At 41.1% G+C, this 16,872-nt stretch overlaps 1 protein-coding gene across 1 annotated transcript in view; it reads left to right on the top strand.

The window, feature by feature from the left end:
• The window catches only part of LOC148542667 (receptor-type tyrosine-protein phosphatase eta-like), a 190,887-nt gene extending 186,235 nt beyond the window's left edge, over positions 1-4,652 (top strand). The window contains exon 9 of the mRNA XM_088467628.1: positions 4,576-4,652. Coding sequence (XP_088323754.1) covers positions 4,576-4,652 — 77 coding nt within the window. The remainder of the gene's footprint in view (positions 1-4,575) is intronic.
• Positions 4,653-16,872: the final 12,220 nt, after the last annotated feature.

Raw genomic sequence — 16,872 nt, 5'->3', positions numbered from 1 at the left:
TATGTTGGGGATTGAATACAGTAGGTTGCAGTGAATGAGATTAGTCAACCATTTTGTTTAAAAACATTGGGAACCCCATGTCAATCCTACTAAACTGGTTCTATAAGGCATATGCAGATTGTAGGTTTTCTTGCAGATTATATCAATTTATTAGCTAGTTGTTAATGGAGTTTGAAGGTGTTATCTGTGATTATAAGGGGATGTGTTTGAAATAATAAGATCATGTGTGGTGATACATTCATACTTAAAATGGTAATTCTATATACTTAAGATGTTTAGACTTCTACATTTATTTATGACAACAGTCCTAAATAAGCAATATTTCATAAATGGCTACAATATGATTAAAAATAAATCTCTGGACCATACTATGTTATAGTAGCCATTGCTATACAAACAAAATTTCTTGAAATGAATCAAATCCAAATTAATATAATGCCTGTCTTCAGTAGTTATATAATGGTTTACTTCATTACTAAAATGTTTTCTAAATTTTAAGCAGTATGTTAAAAATAATAAAATATTCTACCCATGACGTAGTTCTTTGTCCATAGAATAAGATAAGATGGGAAGTAAAGGGGGGTTCCAGTGAATTCAATGTACTGTGGTATAAAAAATACTTCATAAAATAATATTTCACCTTTACATATGGTACATATGGCAAGACAGTTGTTGTCCGGATTTGGATAGAAATATTGCCAGACCAAAGAGGTGGAATGTTTGGTCTTCTGCCCAGGCATGACCGTGATGGGCTTTTTCATCCCTCGGACAACTGTCTCTCCCAGAGCCTGATTTAAACAAACCACATCACCATCAGAATCCTCCTCGCCAACTTCCTCCTCAGCGGCAGCTACATCAGTATCCTCATCCTGTTGTACTTCAACAGTGACATCTTCATTTTGCATATCAGCAAGTGGACTGTGGGTGCTCCTTTCAGCACTTGCAGGGGGTGTGCAAATGGTGGAAAAAGCCACCTCTTCCCATCCAGTGCTGGGAAGGTCAGGCATCGCAACCGCCACCACACTTGGACTCTCCTTGGGGATTTGTGATATCTTCTTAGAATGCACAGTTCTTTGCGGTGCTTTTCCCAGCTTAACCCATTTGATTTTTTTAGTTGGAGGAGGGCTTCCATCGTCATGTGAAGCTGAACCACTAGTCATGTACATAGGGAAAGAGCTTAGCCGTTCCTTGCCACTCCGTGTCGTAAATGGCATATTGGCAAGTTTACTTTTCTCTTCAGATGATTTAAATGTTTTTTTTAAGGTCATTTTCCTGAACTTTGTCATTTGGGATTGTATGTGCCCTCTACTATGACATTGGGCATCGGCTTTGGCAGACGATGTTGATGGCATGTTATCGTCTATGTCTTGACTGGTGGCAGCAGCTTCAGCACTAGGAGGAAGTGGTTCTTGATCCTTCTTTATTTTCGTTTTATCGGAGAAAGTTTGGTCCTCCATTTATGTTATATTTATATATATATGTGCGGCTAAGGTGCACACAAACACAGAAAATAATTTTTTATTTTTGTTGGAGACTAGTGCACTTTGTGGGTTACACCACCCTTTAAGAAATGAGCCAGCCGGCTCTTTACTTATGGGACACAGGTGCATGCTTGGCACTGCTCCTTTGTTGATGCACGTGCAGCTACAGTGCACACAATTCAAAAAGACAGAAAAAAATGGAAGAATTTTTTATTCTTTGTGGAGCGCACTTTGAGGGTTACACCACCCTTTAACAGACAGATGCACGCTTGGCACTGCTGCTTTGAGGATGCATGTACAATGCAGACAATTCACAAACACAGAAGAAAATTTTTTATTCTTTGTTGGAGTGCACTTTGGGGGTTACACCACCCTTTCACAGACAGACGCACACTTGACGCTGCTGCTTTGAGGATGCACGTGCAGTGCACACAATTCACAAACACAGAAGAAAATATTTTATTTTTGTTGGAGTGCACTTTGGGGGTTACACCACCCTTTAACGACAGATGCACGCTTGGCGCTGCTGCTTTGAGGATGCACGTACAGTGCAGACAATTCACAAACACAGAAGAAAATGTTTTATTTTTGTTGGAGCGCACTTTGGGGGTTACACCACCCTCTAACAGACAGACGCACGCTTGTCCCTGCTGCTTTGAGTATGCAGGTGCAGCTACAGCCCACACAATTCACAAAGACTGAAAAAAAAGAAGAATTTTTAATTCTTTGTGGAGCGCACTTTGGGGTTACACCACCCTTTAACAGACAGAAGCACGCTTATCGCTGCTGTTATGAGGATGGAGGTGCAGCTACAGCCCACACAATTCACAAAGACAGAAAAAAAAAGGGGAATTTACTTATGGGACACAGACGCTTGTTGATGCACGTGCAGCCACAGTGCACACAATTCACAAACACAGAAAATATTTTTTTTATTTGGTTTGGAGTGCACTTTGGGAGTTACAGCACCCTTTAACGGTCAAGCCAGAAGCCCCTTTACTTATGACACAGGCCCTTTACTTATGACACAGGCGCACGCTTGGCGCTACTTTGTTGATGCACGTGCGGCTACTGCGCATACAATTCTCAAACACAAAAAAATATATATATATTTTTTTTTTGGAGTGCACTTTGGGGGTTACAGCACCCTTTAATGGACAAGCCAGCCGGCCCTTAACTTGTGGGAAACAGGCTCACGCTTGGCGCTGCTCCTTTGTTGATGCACGTGCAGCCACAGTGCACACAATTCACAAACACAGAAAATATTTTTTTATTTTTTTTGGAGTGCACTTTGGGGGTTACAGCACCCTTTCATGGTCAAGCCAGTCGGCCCTTTACTTATGACACAGGTGCATGCTTGGCACTACTTTGTTGATGCACGTGCGGCTACTGCGCACACAATTCACAAACACAGAAAAAATATTTATTTTTTTTGCACTTGGGGGGAGCACCCCTGATGGACAGAGCACCCCCTGGACAACACTACAGCACCTCTTTAGGACTGGGACACTGCACAGTGTCTTTGGAGGAGTGGACACAGCCCTTATGGACAACAACAGCACAGCGCAGCACAGCACAGCACAACACTACACTGCACTACACTACACAGCCCAGCCAGCCCTAACTCCCACCCTCCATCTTCACTGTCCACAGCCAAGTGAGAAAATGTCACCGACGCGGTTACCTTATATAGGATACAAAACCCGCGAGATCCGGAAGGCGGGATGATGACGTTTTGTCTCGATTTCAGATCCGAGTCAGGCGGGAAAAGTCGAGCCTGACTCGGATCGGCCTCGGATCGGGGGGGGCTCGGGGGGTTCGGATTTCAGAAATCCGAACCCGCTCACCCCTAATACATAGCATAGACATATCTGTAATGGTGGCAGGGTGTGCAGTGCAAATTTGCATCTGGGTCCAGGGGCTCCTAAACTGTACGTCATGTATTCATAGATTGTATGACTGTTTATGTTTTAAAATCAAGCTGCAGAGATGATCCCCCCTGTCGGAGGTTTATTATCTATAGATACTACATATATAAATAGATAAGGGATAGTAAAGGGGGTCAGGGTGAAATATTTGTACCAAATTGTAAAAATGCTTAATTGAATATAGTGATAGTGGCAAAGAGTCAAATCTCAAATCTTGATTGAATTACTGCAAATTATGTTAAAAATCATACAGTATGGGGGCTTAAGCAGTGAAGAATTAAACAGCCCCTTTTTATCCATTCAGAAAAAGAAGAATATTGATGTTTACCTAGGTTTTTGTGGATTTGAATGCAGTAGGATGCACTGAGTGAGATTAGCCTACCTCTAATGTTCAAGAACATTGGGCACCTCATGTCATCCATCCTGAAGATTCTTGATTTTCTTGCAGCCCATATAAGTTTAGTAGTGAGTACTGTCGTTGATGAAGTTTGAAGGTGTTTACCTATGATCATAAGGGGAGGTATCTGAAAATTTAGATGCTGTGTGGTGGTATATTCATATTTAAAATGGTTATTCTACCTACTCAGGATATTAAGGGGTCTATTTACTAAGCAGTGTTATGAGACAGAGTTAAAAGTGATAAGTATGTGATAAGCTGCCAGCCAATCAGCTCCCAACTGCCATTTCACAGGCTGTGTTTGAAAAATGACAGTTAGGAGCTGATTAGCTGGCACCTTATCACATACTTATCACTTTTCACTCTGTCTCCTAACACTGCTTAGTAAATAGACCCCTTAGACTTCTGTCTTTAATTTATGACAAAAGTCTTAAACAAACAAATGTAATATTTGTGCAGCAGGGTGCACTGAGTGAGTTTCACACTATATGGTTTGAGAAAGTTGACATCCCCAAGTCCCCCCTCTTGAATGGGTTTTTATAAAATGTATAGATGTGTATTCAATGTTATCTTGTGGACCATATAAATTTAGTAACAAATTGTTCAAGGAGTTTGTATGTGTTAACTGAGATAATAAGCGGAGGTGTTTGCAATAGGTAGAGCAGGCGTGCTAGTATATTAATTTTTAAAGTAGTAGTTCTCCCTGCTCAAGATATTTAGACTAATATCATTTATTTATGATAGAACTAAATAATTATATTTAATACAGGCTACTATATGATTGAAAGAGAAGCTGTGATCCATAACTATGTTTTAGTAGCTATTGCTTTCAAGAAAGTTTCTTGAATTGCCCCATAGATAAATTAGTTTAGAACTGTCCTCATTCGTTATATAAGGGTTTATAAAGCTTACTAATGTTGAATGTTGTATATATTGTCCTGGTGCACAAATGTTTTAAAGAATCATTGCATATTGAAATGAACCGTTGCATGATTGCATTGTTTTATTAGTTGTTTTGCTGTGCACAGCATTTGCATTGCATTTAATAAATGTTTATGTTGTAAAATACCCCACAGTAATATTTTTATTTTGACTAGCGCCAGGACAATATATACAATATGTGAATTATTTATCTAAACCAAAATAGAGGGAATCCGTGTTAAAACCTTATCCAACAGGCAGCTTGCAAAATAAAGGAGCAGCGCTGGTTCCTAACATTCTCAATTAGGTTGATAGAATTACTTACTAATTTTGAATTAGTGTTTTAAACTTCATAAAATGTCTTTCTATCTGTGAATCCTTAAGTGATTGTTCATGTTTTAAATTCAAGCAGTTGTACAGTAAATACTTATATGCCATTTATTAAGTATTAGATTGTAGATGTGAAATTTCAACTACACACGCTTGTCCTGGTCTGTGCTGGAGTAGTAGCCATGGCAGAGTGGATGGAGATAGAAAATGGATGTATTAGTATTGATGTCAATCCAGGTACGGGGGCTGCTTTTGCAATACAAAATGGAGGAACCATGTCAGATATCTCCAATATCCACTGTCACTACTTTATATATTTGGGGACAGTTAATTTTATATACATGTTCAAACTTTTTCTAGAACATACTGTATGTCTGCAACTGATACTAATGAAAAATAATAAACATATTGTTTTCATATAAAATACCATCTTGTCTATAACAGTCTTTATAATTTCCTGAGAGTTTTTCTTTTAGTTATCACTTTGATTTGTATAGTTAATGGTTGTTAAATCTACATCTTTTAGATAAAGCAAGTTTAGATATTTTAATCCTGTATACTATACTTTTACTAATACTTACATTCCAACAATGTTGTTGTAGTCAGTGACCAAAGTAGGAATATATAAATTTTAATATAATGGCCAGGCACCACCTTAGGCCCCCAGTAGCTTTCAGGATTTTGATAATATGAGATTAATCCTGGGTTCCTGGCAGGTACAGGTCAATCTCTTTAGAATTTTATTTATCTATATGTGGCTTTTCTACAATGGGGAACCTTTGAAGAAAGTGTTCCTCCATGGGCAAATGATGAATTCAGCCAGTATTCACTATTCATGTAGGAGATCACATGGTCTGGTAGATGTCTGTTTGCATAGAAATATTATCATGTCATCATCATATAGCAGAGGTATCACCATATAATACAGAGTAATAGATTTTTTGGTGCAGAACAAAATGTGGTACCATTTGTATCAATAATGTTTCTTAGAATTGATGCCTTAATGAAGATTAGTGTCCCTAAGCCTTTTCCTTCAAAATCTGCCAGTCCTGTGGGCCTGATTCAGAGCCGAACGCTACTTGCAGACTGTCGTTCTGAAAAAGGGGCCGGATATTTAAATTAAGCGCTCGCTCATTGCGGTCTGTTGATGCCTCTATGTCTGAACGAGTGAACAAAACATGCGGTTGCTATTTTGAAAAAAATGCCCCCTGGCCGCTCGCACCATACGTCATGTCCGCTATTTATTAGATTAATCGAGTACATCGAACGGCGCGTGAACTGCTCGCTATTCTTGTGTTAGCATTTTCCTACCGCAATCATGCGAGCAGTTCAGGCTCAAAGACAACCAAGTGACGTGGTCAATGATGCTGCTTTGTTAATTATGCACACCCTTAAAATGCCTGTTATGACCATTTGGCACGCCTGCGTTCAGATCTCCACTCCCCATTTTCAAGCACCTTCCCCTGTTACCACCCACAAACGCCTCATCCTGTCACTCAAATTAGCAGGCATTCGCTATTTTGCGAGCACACGAATTCCGGCCGCACTGACTGGTTCGCGCATGCATATTACAACCCATACGCATGCGCAGATGTGCGAACATTGCTCGGACCGAGCAAGCGGCCACTTACGAGCGGCTCTGAATCAGGCCCTGTGTCTCTCCAGTACTCCCCATTGTTGATCCAGCTCCAGCCAGCCCTAATCTGTCTCTCCAAACCTTTTGTCTTTCCAGCCCCCCCCATTTCTGTCCAGCTCCTGCCCTCTTCTGTATCTCCAGCTGCAGCCCCCCATGTCACTGCAACTTCCTTGTCTTTCCAGCAAATCCCTCCAGTGTCACTCCAGCTATAGCCATCCCACTTCTGTCTCCCAAGCCTCAGTGTCTCTCCATCCCCATTGTCTCTCTAGCTGCAGCCCCAGTGATTAACCAGACCCCTAGATACTCTCCAGCTGCAGCCTACCAGGGTCTCTCCAGAGCCCCAGTGTCTCTCTATCTCCCCTATGTCTCTCCAGCAAAGCCCTTCATTGTCTCTGTAGCCAAAGTTAGCCCTCTTCTGTCCTCCAAGCCCCCATTATTTAACCAGCTGCAGCTTCAAGTGTCTCTCCAGCTCCCTTCTATCTCTCTAGATCCAGCCAGCCTCTTTTGTCTCTCCAGCCCTAGTGTCTCTCCAGCTCCAGCCCATAGATATTAATCTTCCACTGCATCTTCTGTCTGCTGCTCATTCTCTTTGAGCTGTGGCTCCTCTCCTTAATGATATGGCCCAGCATACTCTCATGACATCATGCACACTGCTTCACATAAACATAAAAACTATTGAACCACACACTGTTGCAGGAAACTTCATAGGCTGCTGGCTCCCCAGATCTTCCAGTACATGCCTGTGCCCTGCTGATCACTGCAGAAGCATAGGCAACAGTGCCTTGGAGTGGCAGCTGGAAATTGTGGTATGTCATTCCACTATATACCACCCCATCTTGAGCATGGGAACCACTGGCTCACAGCAATATATATGATCACTTATTCTTAATGGATATATATTGCTTCGGGACCTGACTGACATATATTTTAAAATGTACTTTTTTGACGTATAAATTTAATTTTGTAATTACAGAACCTCTTGTGGTTGGGGATATCCAGATTGGGAATGTATCCATTAACACTGTAGATCTCAGCTGGCTTCCCCCATATAGCAATTACAGCCACTATCTTATTGAAGTGACAGGAGATATATTCATATCTATGACAATAATTTTACAATCGCTGACCATCCAAGGACTGACACCTGGAAACCAATATGCAATCAGGATCAGTGCTGTTAGTGGACCAAATGTGCAAAGTGATGCCACCGAAAGGTCAAGTACAACAAGTAAGTATAGACATAGAATTGAATACCTTTTTTAATCATCATCATTTTGTACATTCTATCCATATTTTGCTTTAACCAACAACATGTATCACATACACATAACATAAATATATATATTAATTATGATTTGCTGGATCTTTAGCTCCTTATGGTATGTTCAATTTGTTTTTGAAATTGTTGTATGTATATTTTCCACATTCTAAAATAAAGACAATATATAAATAAACAAATAAGCTAATAAACATATATTCATGTACTCTTACAGAAATCCAGCAAGGGCATGATGGGAACTTTTTTGCTGTGTAGTTTATTTTCTTCACTTTGCGGGAGATTTTTCAAAGCTTCCAGAGAGATAAAGTGGAGAGAGAGAAAGTACTAACCAGTCAGCTTCTAACTATCATTTTACAGGCTTTGCTAGAAAAATGATAGTAAGGAGCAGATTGGTTGGTACTTTATCTCTCTCCACTTTATCACTCTGAAAGCTTTGATAAATCTCCCCCTAAGATTACTAGGCTGATTCCAAGTTGCCTGCTAGTTAATTTTTTGGACAGGCCTTGTGATTTGTCACACTGCTCATTCTCCGCAGCTGAGCTTAAGCATCGTTGTGCATCTATGAGTGATTCAAAGATGTGTGCATCTCATCTGCATCTCCGCTTTAGGCTGAGTGGGTGTAACTGTGCTGCAAATTTTGTGTTGAAAATACATGAATTTAGATCTCTAAATTATATAGGGCTGGTGCAAATGCATGCTGATAATATTGATGGCTACTTTTACAAATAGATGAATAGGACGGTGCTCTGCATACAGGAAGAATTCCACCTTTATTTCTTGGAACGCAGTGGGGCCGGCTTGTGGGAAATTCTGAATCAGGCTTTAGGTCTGCTACAAAGTTGATGACTGTATATCACACCAGTGTACTAGATGTGTATAACAGGCTTGCCTAAACTCCCGATTTGGCCGGGAGCCTCCCGATTTTCGGGTGCTGCTCCTGGCCCCACAGGAAGGCAGGCAAGCCTCCCGCAAGCCGCCATCCCTCCCTACCCCCAAGCAGAGTTACTAGGGAAACCCCCCGCAGCGGGGAGGCCCGGTGACGTGATTCGCGCTGAATCACGTCATCATGGCCCCGCCCCCTGCTTTACAATGCCATTTACTCCGGCATTGTGATGAGGGGGCGGAGCTGAGATGAAGTGATCTTGCGGCCACACCCCCAGCCCGCACTGGCCACGCCCCCACAACAGCATTATTGTGCAGCCACGCCCCCCCCCGTAAGCTGACATTCAGCCCCCTCCCGGAAGGAGGGAGCTGAATGTCGGCAAGTATGGTGTATAAGTTAAATGCTTGATGTTTTCTTAAAGGTAATAATATTGTTGGAGGATACACTGTTTTAAAAATTATTATACAGTAGGATATATTTTTTTGTTTAGTTTACCCAACATGGCAGTAGTATTTACTGTATAAGAATACATCCTGGAAACATCAGTTAAGTATACTGTATCTTTGTATTCTGAAGGAGGTATAGAAATCAGTCAGAGCCAAAGCTGAGGAGACGACACAAACAGCAAATTATGTTAGGTATAGAAGTGGAAAAACAAAAACAAAACAAGGAATAGTAATACTAAATATAGAGGAAATGGTTCTTGTGGAGGTCAACAAGCAAATTACATTAATACTTATTTTAGCTCATAATACGGATGTGTCCTCACTTATCTTTGATGCAGTCACGCCAAACAGCCCGTCTTGGCGTGCCTGGTGTGAGACTCTGCTTACACTGGGCATCTTTTTTTGCAGAAAGTACCTTTAAATCACAATGTGATGTGACTAGAATGCACCAGGAGACTGTGCTGATTAATGTAATATGACACTTGTATATCTGTGTGTGACTGGGTCTTGCAATCAGCATGCAAAGTGCTACGATGCAGCAGCATCAGAGAGACGGAGAGAGAGAGATAGAGAAAGAGAGAAAATGTCAGTTTAAAAAATATAGGACATCTAAGAAACATTGCCACACAGCAGCGCAGATCGGATGTCAGTTTAGTAAACAATAAAATTAACAATAAAAATAACAGTCAGAAATGCTTCAAATTGCACATAATGCAAAGAAAAGAGATGCAAGATGGAATTGTCCTTTGGCCTTCCCACCCACCCTTTGTTAAAGAGGACATGCACGGTTTAACAAACCAATCACTTCAGCGATAGGAATTGGCACAAAAAAAGCTAGCAATGGTTAGCTGACATTGCTGGCAATGATCTCTACATGCAAACTAGCTCTATGGAGGCAAGATGTCATCACTATTTTCTTCCTCATCCTCATCAGTGTGTACTTCATCTTCATACAATTTTAATGAATCCCCACTGGAATCCACAATTACAGGAGCTTCTGTACTTTGACATAATTACCAGTAAAGGTCTTCCTCATGGAATTTGTAGTTCATTTTGAAGAACATTATCTTTTCCACATTTTCAGGAAGAAGCCTCTTACGGCAATCACTGACAAAGTTCCCTGCTGTGTACTGGAGAATGGGCAGTTCAAGTAAAGCAAAGCCAGTTTGTACAAGGGCCTCCAAATTGCCTTTTTTTCCTGCCAGTAGTCAAATGGACTGTCTGACATGCCTAGAAGGATGTTATAATTAAAATCATCCTCAACCATTTTTTGAATTTTGAATGGTGACCATTTCAGATGGAGTCGCGGTAGTGGTGTCACTACTTTTTGGCAATTCTTTTAGATTTGACCAGGTGTCAAAATATTGTGTTGACTTATTTGCATCACCAGTTTGTTTCTTAGGAAAGCTGAGTGTTTTCCAGGTAGCTGTAGTTGCTGGAGAAACTAAAAGAAGAGACATCGCCATGTCACATTCCTGTCAGAATGCGGCCTGGGATCAGCCTTTACTCACCGCTGTACTGGTATCTCTAGGCTCCAAGACATGCAGATGCCAGTTGTAGTGGTGGGTTAGGGCTGAGGAATCTACCCAGGGTCCGCTAGGACTTTCTTGCATGCCTCCTGACTCCTGTGTTAGCAGGCATGGGCACAGCCATGTTGGTTCATCTCACCTGATCAGTCTCCTCCAATGTCAGCCCGGCAGTCTCTTAGCTGATCCCATGATCCAAGATGCTGTATTACTTTCCACTGTGTTCCTGGTTACCTGTGTTTTCCTTGAGACCTCTGTATATTCAATCCTGTGTTCACTACAAGTTTGTCCTGTTTGTCTCAAGTTGCACCACTGTGCATTCAGTAAATGTGTTCAGTACAAGTTACAAGTTCATCCTGCGTGTCTAAAAGTTGCACCATTGTGCATTTAGTTTCTGTGTTCAGTACAAGTTACAAGTTCATCCTGTGTGTCTCAAGTTGCATCTCTGTGTACTTCTCCGAAGTTATCTGCCAGCGCATCCAGAGCCACACTTTGTAAACAAAATACACATTCCTGTGTACAAATTCTCAAGTCATCTGCCAGTGCGTCTGGAGTCGCACCTTTGTGTGCAAATTACACATCCCTGTGTACACTTCCCAAGTCATCTGCCAGTGCGTCCTGAGTCCCAAGTCACATCCCAGTGTATTCATTCCCTGTCTCAGTTCAAGCCATTCATTTGTGCTACTCCCAGTGTTCCCTGTGTTAGTTGTCTTTGGTATATTATTCTGGTCTTATGTCACTCCCAGGTTTCTGTCGAGAGGGCGGCGACCTGCTCACTTGGTGCAGCGGAAACCAAATCCAAATCGGAGGGGTCACTGGGGAAAACCACCAAGTGAGTTAGATTCCATGCCTCTGTACAGGTCTAGCCAAACCTTGGTTTGGCTGCAAATAGGAGACTTAGTCTGTCACCCCCATCATTTCTCTACCACTATCCTAAACCCCCCAGTTCTTAACCTCATCAGGGTGTACCCGGGTGTGACAATGCCACTTAAGCTGACAATTTACTTGCAGATTTTTGTCCACTGGAAAGAAAGTCACAAGGTTCAACTTAAACCTAGGATCAAGCATGGTTGCCAAAATATATTGATCCAAGTTTAAGATGCTGACAACCCTTGAATTATGTGATCATCCTTACTATAAATAATCCATGTCGGCATAAACTAGGTCGACTACGGATTGTGGTGATTAACTATAATGATATTAACCTGAGATTGGACTTATACGCAATCTATTTCAGTATAAAGCCCTTATATTTGAATATTACATCGGGTATACAAGATCCCCTATTAGATTAATTTATTCACCACTTGATAATTTTGTGATTATCTTTGTATGATTAGTCTTATTGTGAAGTGACATATATTGGGACATGTAGTATAACATGTTACGTGATCTGATACTAATGTGATTGAAGGATTTAGTGATGAAACGATCATACCTTAGATCAATAATACCTTAGATCAATAATCTATATTATAATAGGTCATTACTGATATTTACAACACCCCAATAATTCTACAGCACATTGGGGATAGAGCATTCACATTGTGATGGAGTCATGATTTGTGAAGTTATTAAAACTATCTATTAGGAGCATTGATTAGACTGTGAGTGGACACGACATTTTAATTTTATATATATGTTAGTTTTGTTTCACATTAGAAGCACCTTAACACTTGGCGCTTTATATTTCGCTAATATTTTAATAGATTCATTAAAAGTTAATTTTTAAGATTTATCACATTGGGCCACCAGTTATGAGAATTCATAGCAACATGTTTCCATAATTAATAGTCCGTGAGTGCCCCTTTTTGGAATATTTTTTCTTTGTCTTTAGTGTATGTATTCTCTTTTTCCTGGGTGCACCCCCCTCTAAGCTATAACTAATTATAACCATATTAATATGATATAGGGGAAGGACAACATTATATCATTACATAGGTCAGTGCGGACAACCCTTTAGCTTTGCAGCCTCTGGTGAAGTGAATAAAGTACTGTATCAACATGTCAGACATACTTAGCAGAATCGCTTCATTTCAGCTCCTCCTTCAGTTTCTTGAGCTGCTTTCCAAAACTCTTATTAGAGGAATCACGTGACTCAAGCTGGCAGTGTCTGAACTCACTTCACAGGTGACAACTTTGAAAGGTTTCAGCACCTTGCACAACACAGAAAGTATTCTCCACTGTGCTGGAGTAAGGTAAATTCTCCCTATGTCATGTAGTTTGCAATTACATAGATGTAATGCTCTCACAATATTTGTGACAGTGTCAGCAATCACAAATCCCAAGGAGAGTACAAGGGAAGCAAAGACTTCCAAGAGTTTTTCTAAAAGGTTAACACTGGTATGCCTCTTTGTGAAGCTGGTGATACAGAGAGTAGCATGCCTCTTAATGAACTGGCATTTGTTAGATGCTGGTGCTGCTGTTTGTGCTGCTGAAGGCAATATATCCACCCTGTTTTGCTTGTCCACATATCTGTATTTAAGTTGACAGTGGGTACAATGGCATTTTAGAGGCCACTAATTAAGTTTTTTTATTGTCCATGTATAGACAGGGAATTGCTTTTCTAGTGAAGTGGAATCTAGATGGGATTTGGTAGCAGGGACACAGGACCAACATTAATTGTCTAAAACCCACTGCATTAATGGCAGATATCGAATGCAGATCTAATATCAGCTTAGTTGTTATGGCATCAGTGATTCGATGTACAACTGAGTGACAGCTGTTCTACTTGCTTCCACTATCAAAGGATTGTTTAACAGTAAGTTGTTTTTTAAACTACTACAAGTAGTAGTCTTCTAAATTCCCTTCTGGGATAAAGATCCACCCCCAGCAGCAGGCCTAGTACTCAAGTATTCTTCTGAAGAATCTTGGATAAGGGCGGACTTAGTTAGCCTTATCAAATTGGATGCAGGACTACTTCCAATCTTAATAAGGACATTGATGATGAAAGTGTTGGTGGTGGAGATTGCAGGTGCTTGGATATAGCAGAGAAAAGGGAGCTAGCTGATGCTGGACAGCTTGGTGTTACTTTTTTAGGATAAGTTTCTCATTTTGGCAAAAACTTTTCATGCACATGCTACAATTGACGTAACATGGGAAGACAATTTACAAACACTACAGATGGGAAGACATGTATTTTCCTGATTTGGGTAAAAATAATTTTATAAATAAGTGGTGGATTTTTTTCAACTTATGCCCAGGCTTTACAATGGCCTTCTTTTTATCAATGACAAGAACTGCTTCCACTGGTGCTTCACTTACACAAACAACATCCTTATCATCATCATCATCATCATCAACATTCACATTAGCGCCTGCATCAGCTACACAAATATCCCCTTCATCCTGTTGCACTTCCAACATAGCATCCTCAATATCTAGGTCAGCAACTTTTTTAGAAATGAAAAAGCAGCCCATATCGACCAATTACAGTCTAGTTATCATCTTCTAGAAGGGGCTAGTTAAATGTTATGTAGAATCTATTAGTTGCTATGGGCAACATCTCCACTTCGAAAAGCTCTCACTTTAGTAAATATACCCCTTAAACCCTCCTTAGGGATTTGTGACATTTATGAACCCACAGATTGTTCTACTGCCTTAGTGGTTTCTTTTAGCACTGATTTTACGGTTGTAATTATTTTGACACCTCTTCTGCACTCTGGGTTAAAAGGGCTTGCATTATTATGAGAGGCTTAATAAGATATCTCACTGACATTTACAGAACCACCACTCATAAATAAAGGCCAAGGCCTGAGCCTTTCCTTGCCACTGCATTTGGTGAATGATATGTTGCAATTTTATGTTTTCCTGCAATAAACTTTCTTTTTATTAGAGGTGTTTTTTTCTTTACCACTGTAAAATATAGATTTTTTTATTTCAGATGCCCTGACTTAAACCCTCTATGCCCTTGGGCATCTGCAATAGTAGATGATGTTGAAGGACTAATATTGTCCTGACTGATGGTAGCAGCTGCAGTGCTAGTATTTGGTTGATCCTGCTCTTCTCTAAACTGATCGTCCTAATCTATATCGATAAACACACACAAGTTGTACAAAAACAACTAAAGTGTAAAAGTATTATTTTTTTACTTTATCTTTTTTCAAAAATCATCACTCACTGCAAAGTCATAGTACTAATGTGAATTTTGAATACTGTAGGCTTCGGCCTATGGAGCCACAGACTCACAGTACTTATGTGAACACAGTGGGGCAAAGCCTGCAGAGTCACAATACTAATATAAACACAGTGGGGTACGGCTTGTGGAGTCACAGTACTTATGAGAAATTGTGGACACAATGGGGTACAGCCTTTGGAGTCAGACTCACAGTACTTATGCAAACACAGTGGGATATGGCCTGCAGAGTCATAGTACTTATGTGAACATAGTGGGGTACAGCACACACAAGTTGTACAAAAAACAAATTTTTTTTTGGCTTTTTAAAAACTTTTTTTAACTAATTTTTACTTTTTTTGCAAACATCAACAGCACTGGAGTGAATGGACACTGGAGAGATAGGTCAGCTCAGCACTGGAGTGGATGGACACTGGAGAAATAGGTCAGCTTAGCACCGGAGTGGATGGACAATGGACAGATAGGCAGAGCTGGCCCTAGGCATAGGCATTCTAAGCAAATGCCTAGGGCACCTGGAAAGCGTTGGGGGCATCCCACGGCTCTGCAGCTCCCCACTGCTGCGGTGATCAGGCAGCAGTGCACAGTGGTCAGGTAACAGCAGGGACGGATTTGTGCCACCAGAATATCGAGAGTATAGGGTATATGTCGTGATCAGCACGTGGCTGTGAATGGGGGCCGGGGCTGCATGGACTTATAATGGTGCTTTCCAGTGGCTGGTGGCTCCCCTGGGACTGCCCACCATGTGATGCTGATCAGCTGCAGGCAGCCCTGAGCTCAGGCTGAGCTGTCCTTTCCCTGCTGCACCACGCCCCCCTGGTTCTCTCCCCAACCTGGCTTTGATTTCTACCTGACACTGGCTGCAGAGGCACGGAACTGGGGAGGAAAGGGACTGGCTGGCGGCTCCCACATATTTGGTAATGGCTCAATTTACTGAGTTTATAATCCTTTCTTTGTTTATATAAAATTGTTTAACAACCTGGAAGAGAGGGGGAGGGGCGGGGCATGTGTAATGCAGGAGCTGTGCAGACTCTTTTGACAGTGCACTGCCCCTGCCTCCTTCATAGTGCCCCCTCCCCTGTACAAGCCATGGCAGTACCTGCTTCTCAGTTTGCAGAGAAATTTAGCAACAGGTAACTGGAGGTTATGTGTGTGTGATGTGTGATACTTGTGTGTGATGTGTGATGTATGTGTGTGTGATGTATGTGTGTGTGATGTGTGCTTCATATGTGTGTGTCTGTGTGTGTGTGATGGATGTTTGTATGTATGTGTGTGATGTATGTCTGTATGTGTATATGTGTGTGATGTCTGTATGTGTGTGTGTGATGTATGTATGTGTGTGTGATGTATGCTACTTCTGTGTGATGTATGTGTGTGTGTGTGTGATGTATGTATGTATGATGTATGTCTGTATTATGTATGTGTGTGATGTGTGCTACTTCTGTGTGATGTGTGTGATGTCTGTATGTGTGTGTGTGTGATGTATGTGTGTGTGATGTACAGGGCCGGCAACAGAAATCTTGGGGCCTGGTACACTTGGATTTCTGGGGCCCCCAGCCATCTCCCCTCCTGTTGCCCCCTCCTTGATCTGTCCTCCAAACAAACATGCCGGGTACACACACACACAATTACTGTACTACAGATTGAGAAATGCACAAACACACACACATGCATGCATACATATTCACATATATACATACATATGTGGTACCCCCACTTAAAAAAAAATTATAAAAAATATGTATATATATATATATATATATATATATATATTATAGTGCTGGCCTCCACAGGTGTGGTATAATGTAATACACAGCCCTATAATAGAAGGGCTGATGTACTTTGGGTGACCCTTCTCTTTCCCTGTGGCTTTTAAGCCTGCACATCACAGTAAGATTTCATAGCAGGCTTAA

Source organism: Taudactylus pleione, unplaced genomic scaffold (genome assembly GCF_031769625.1).
Source record: "Taudactylus pleione unplaced genomic scaffold, aTauple2 ptg000010l, whole genome shotgun sequence".
NCBI classification, from domain to species: domain Eukaryota; kingdom Metazoa; phylum Chordata; class Amphibia; order Anura; family Myobatrachidae; genus Taudactylus; species Taudactylus pleione.
The sequence above is the reverse complement of the archived record's forward strand: the minus strand, read 5'-3'. Positions and strand labels throughout refer to the sequence as shown.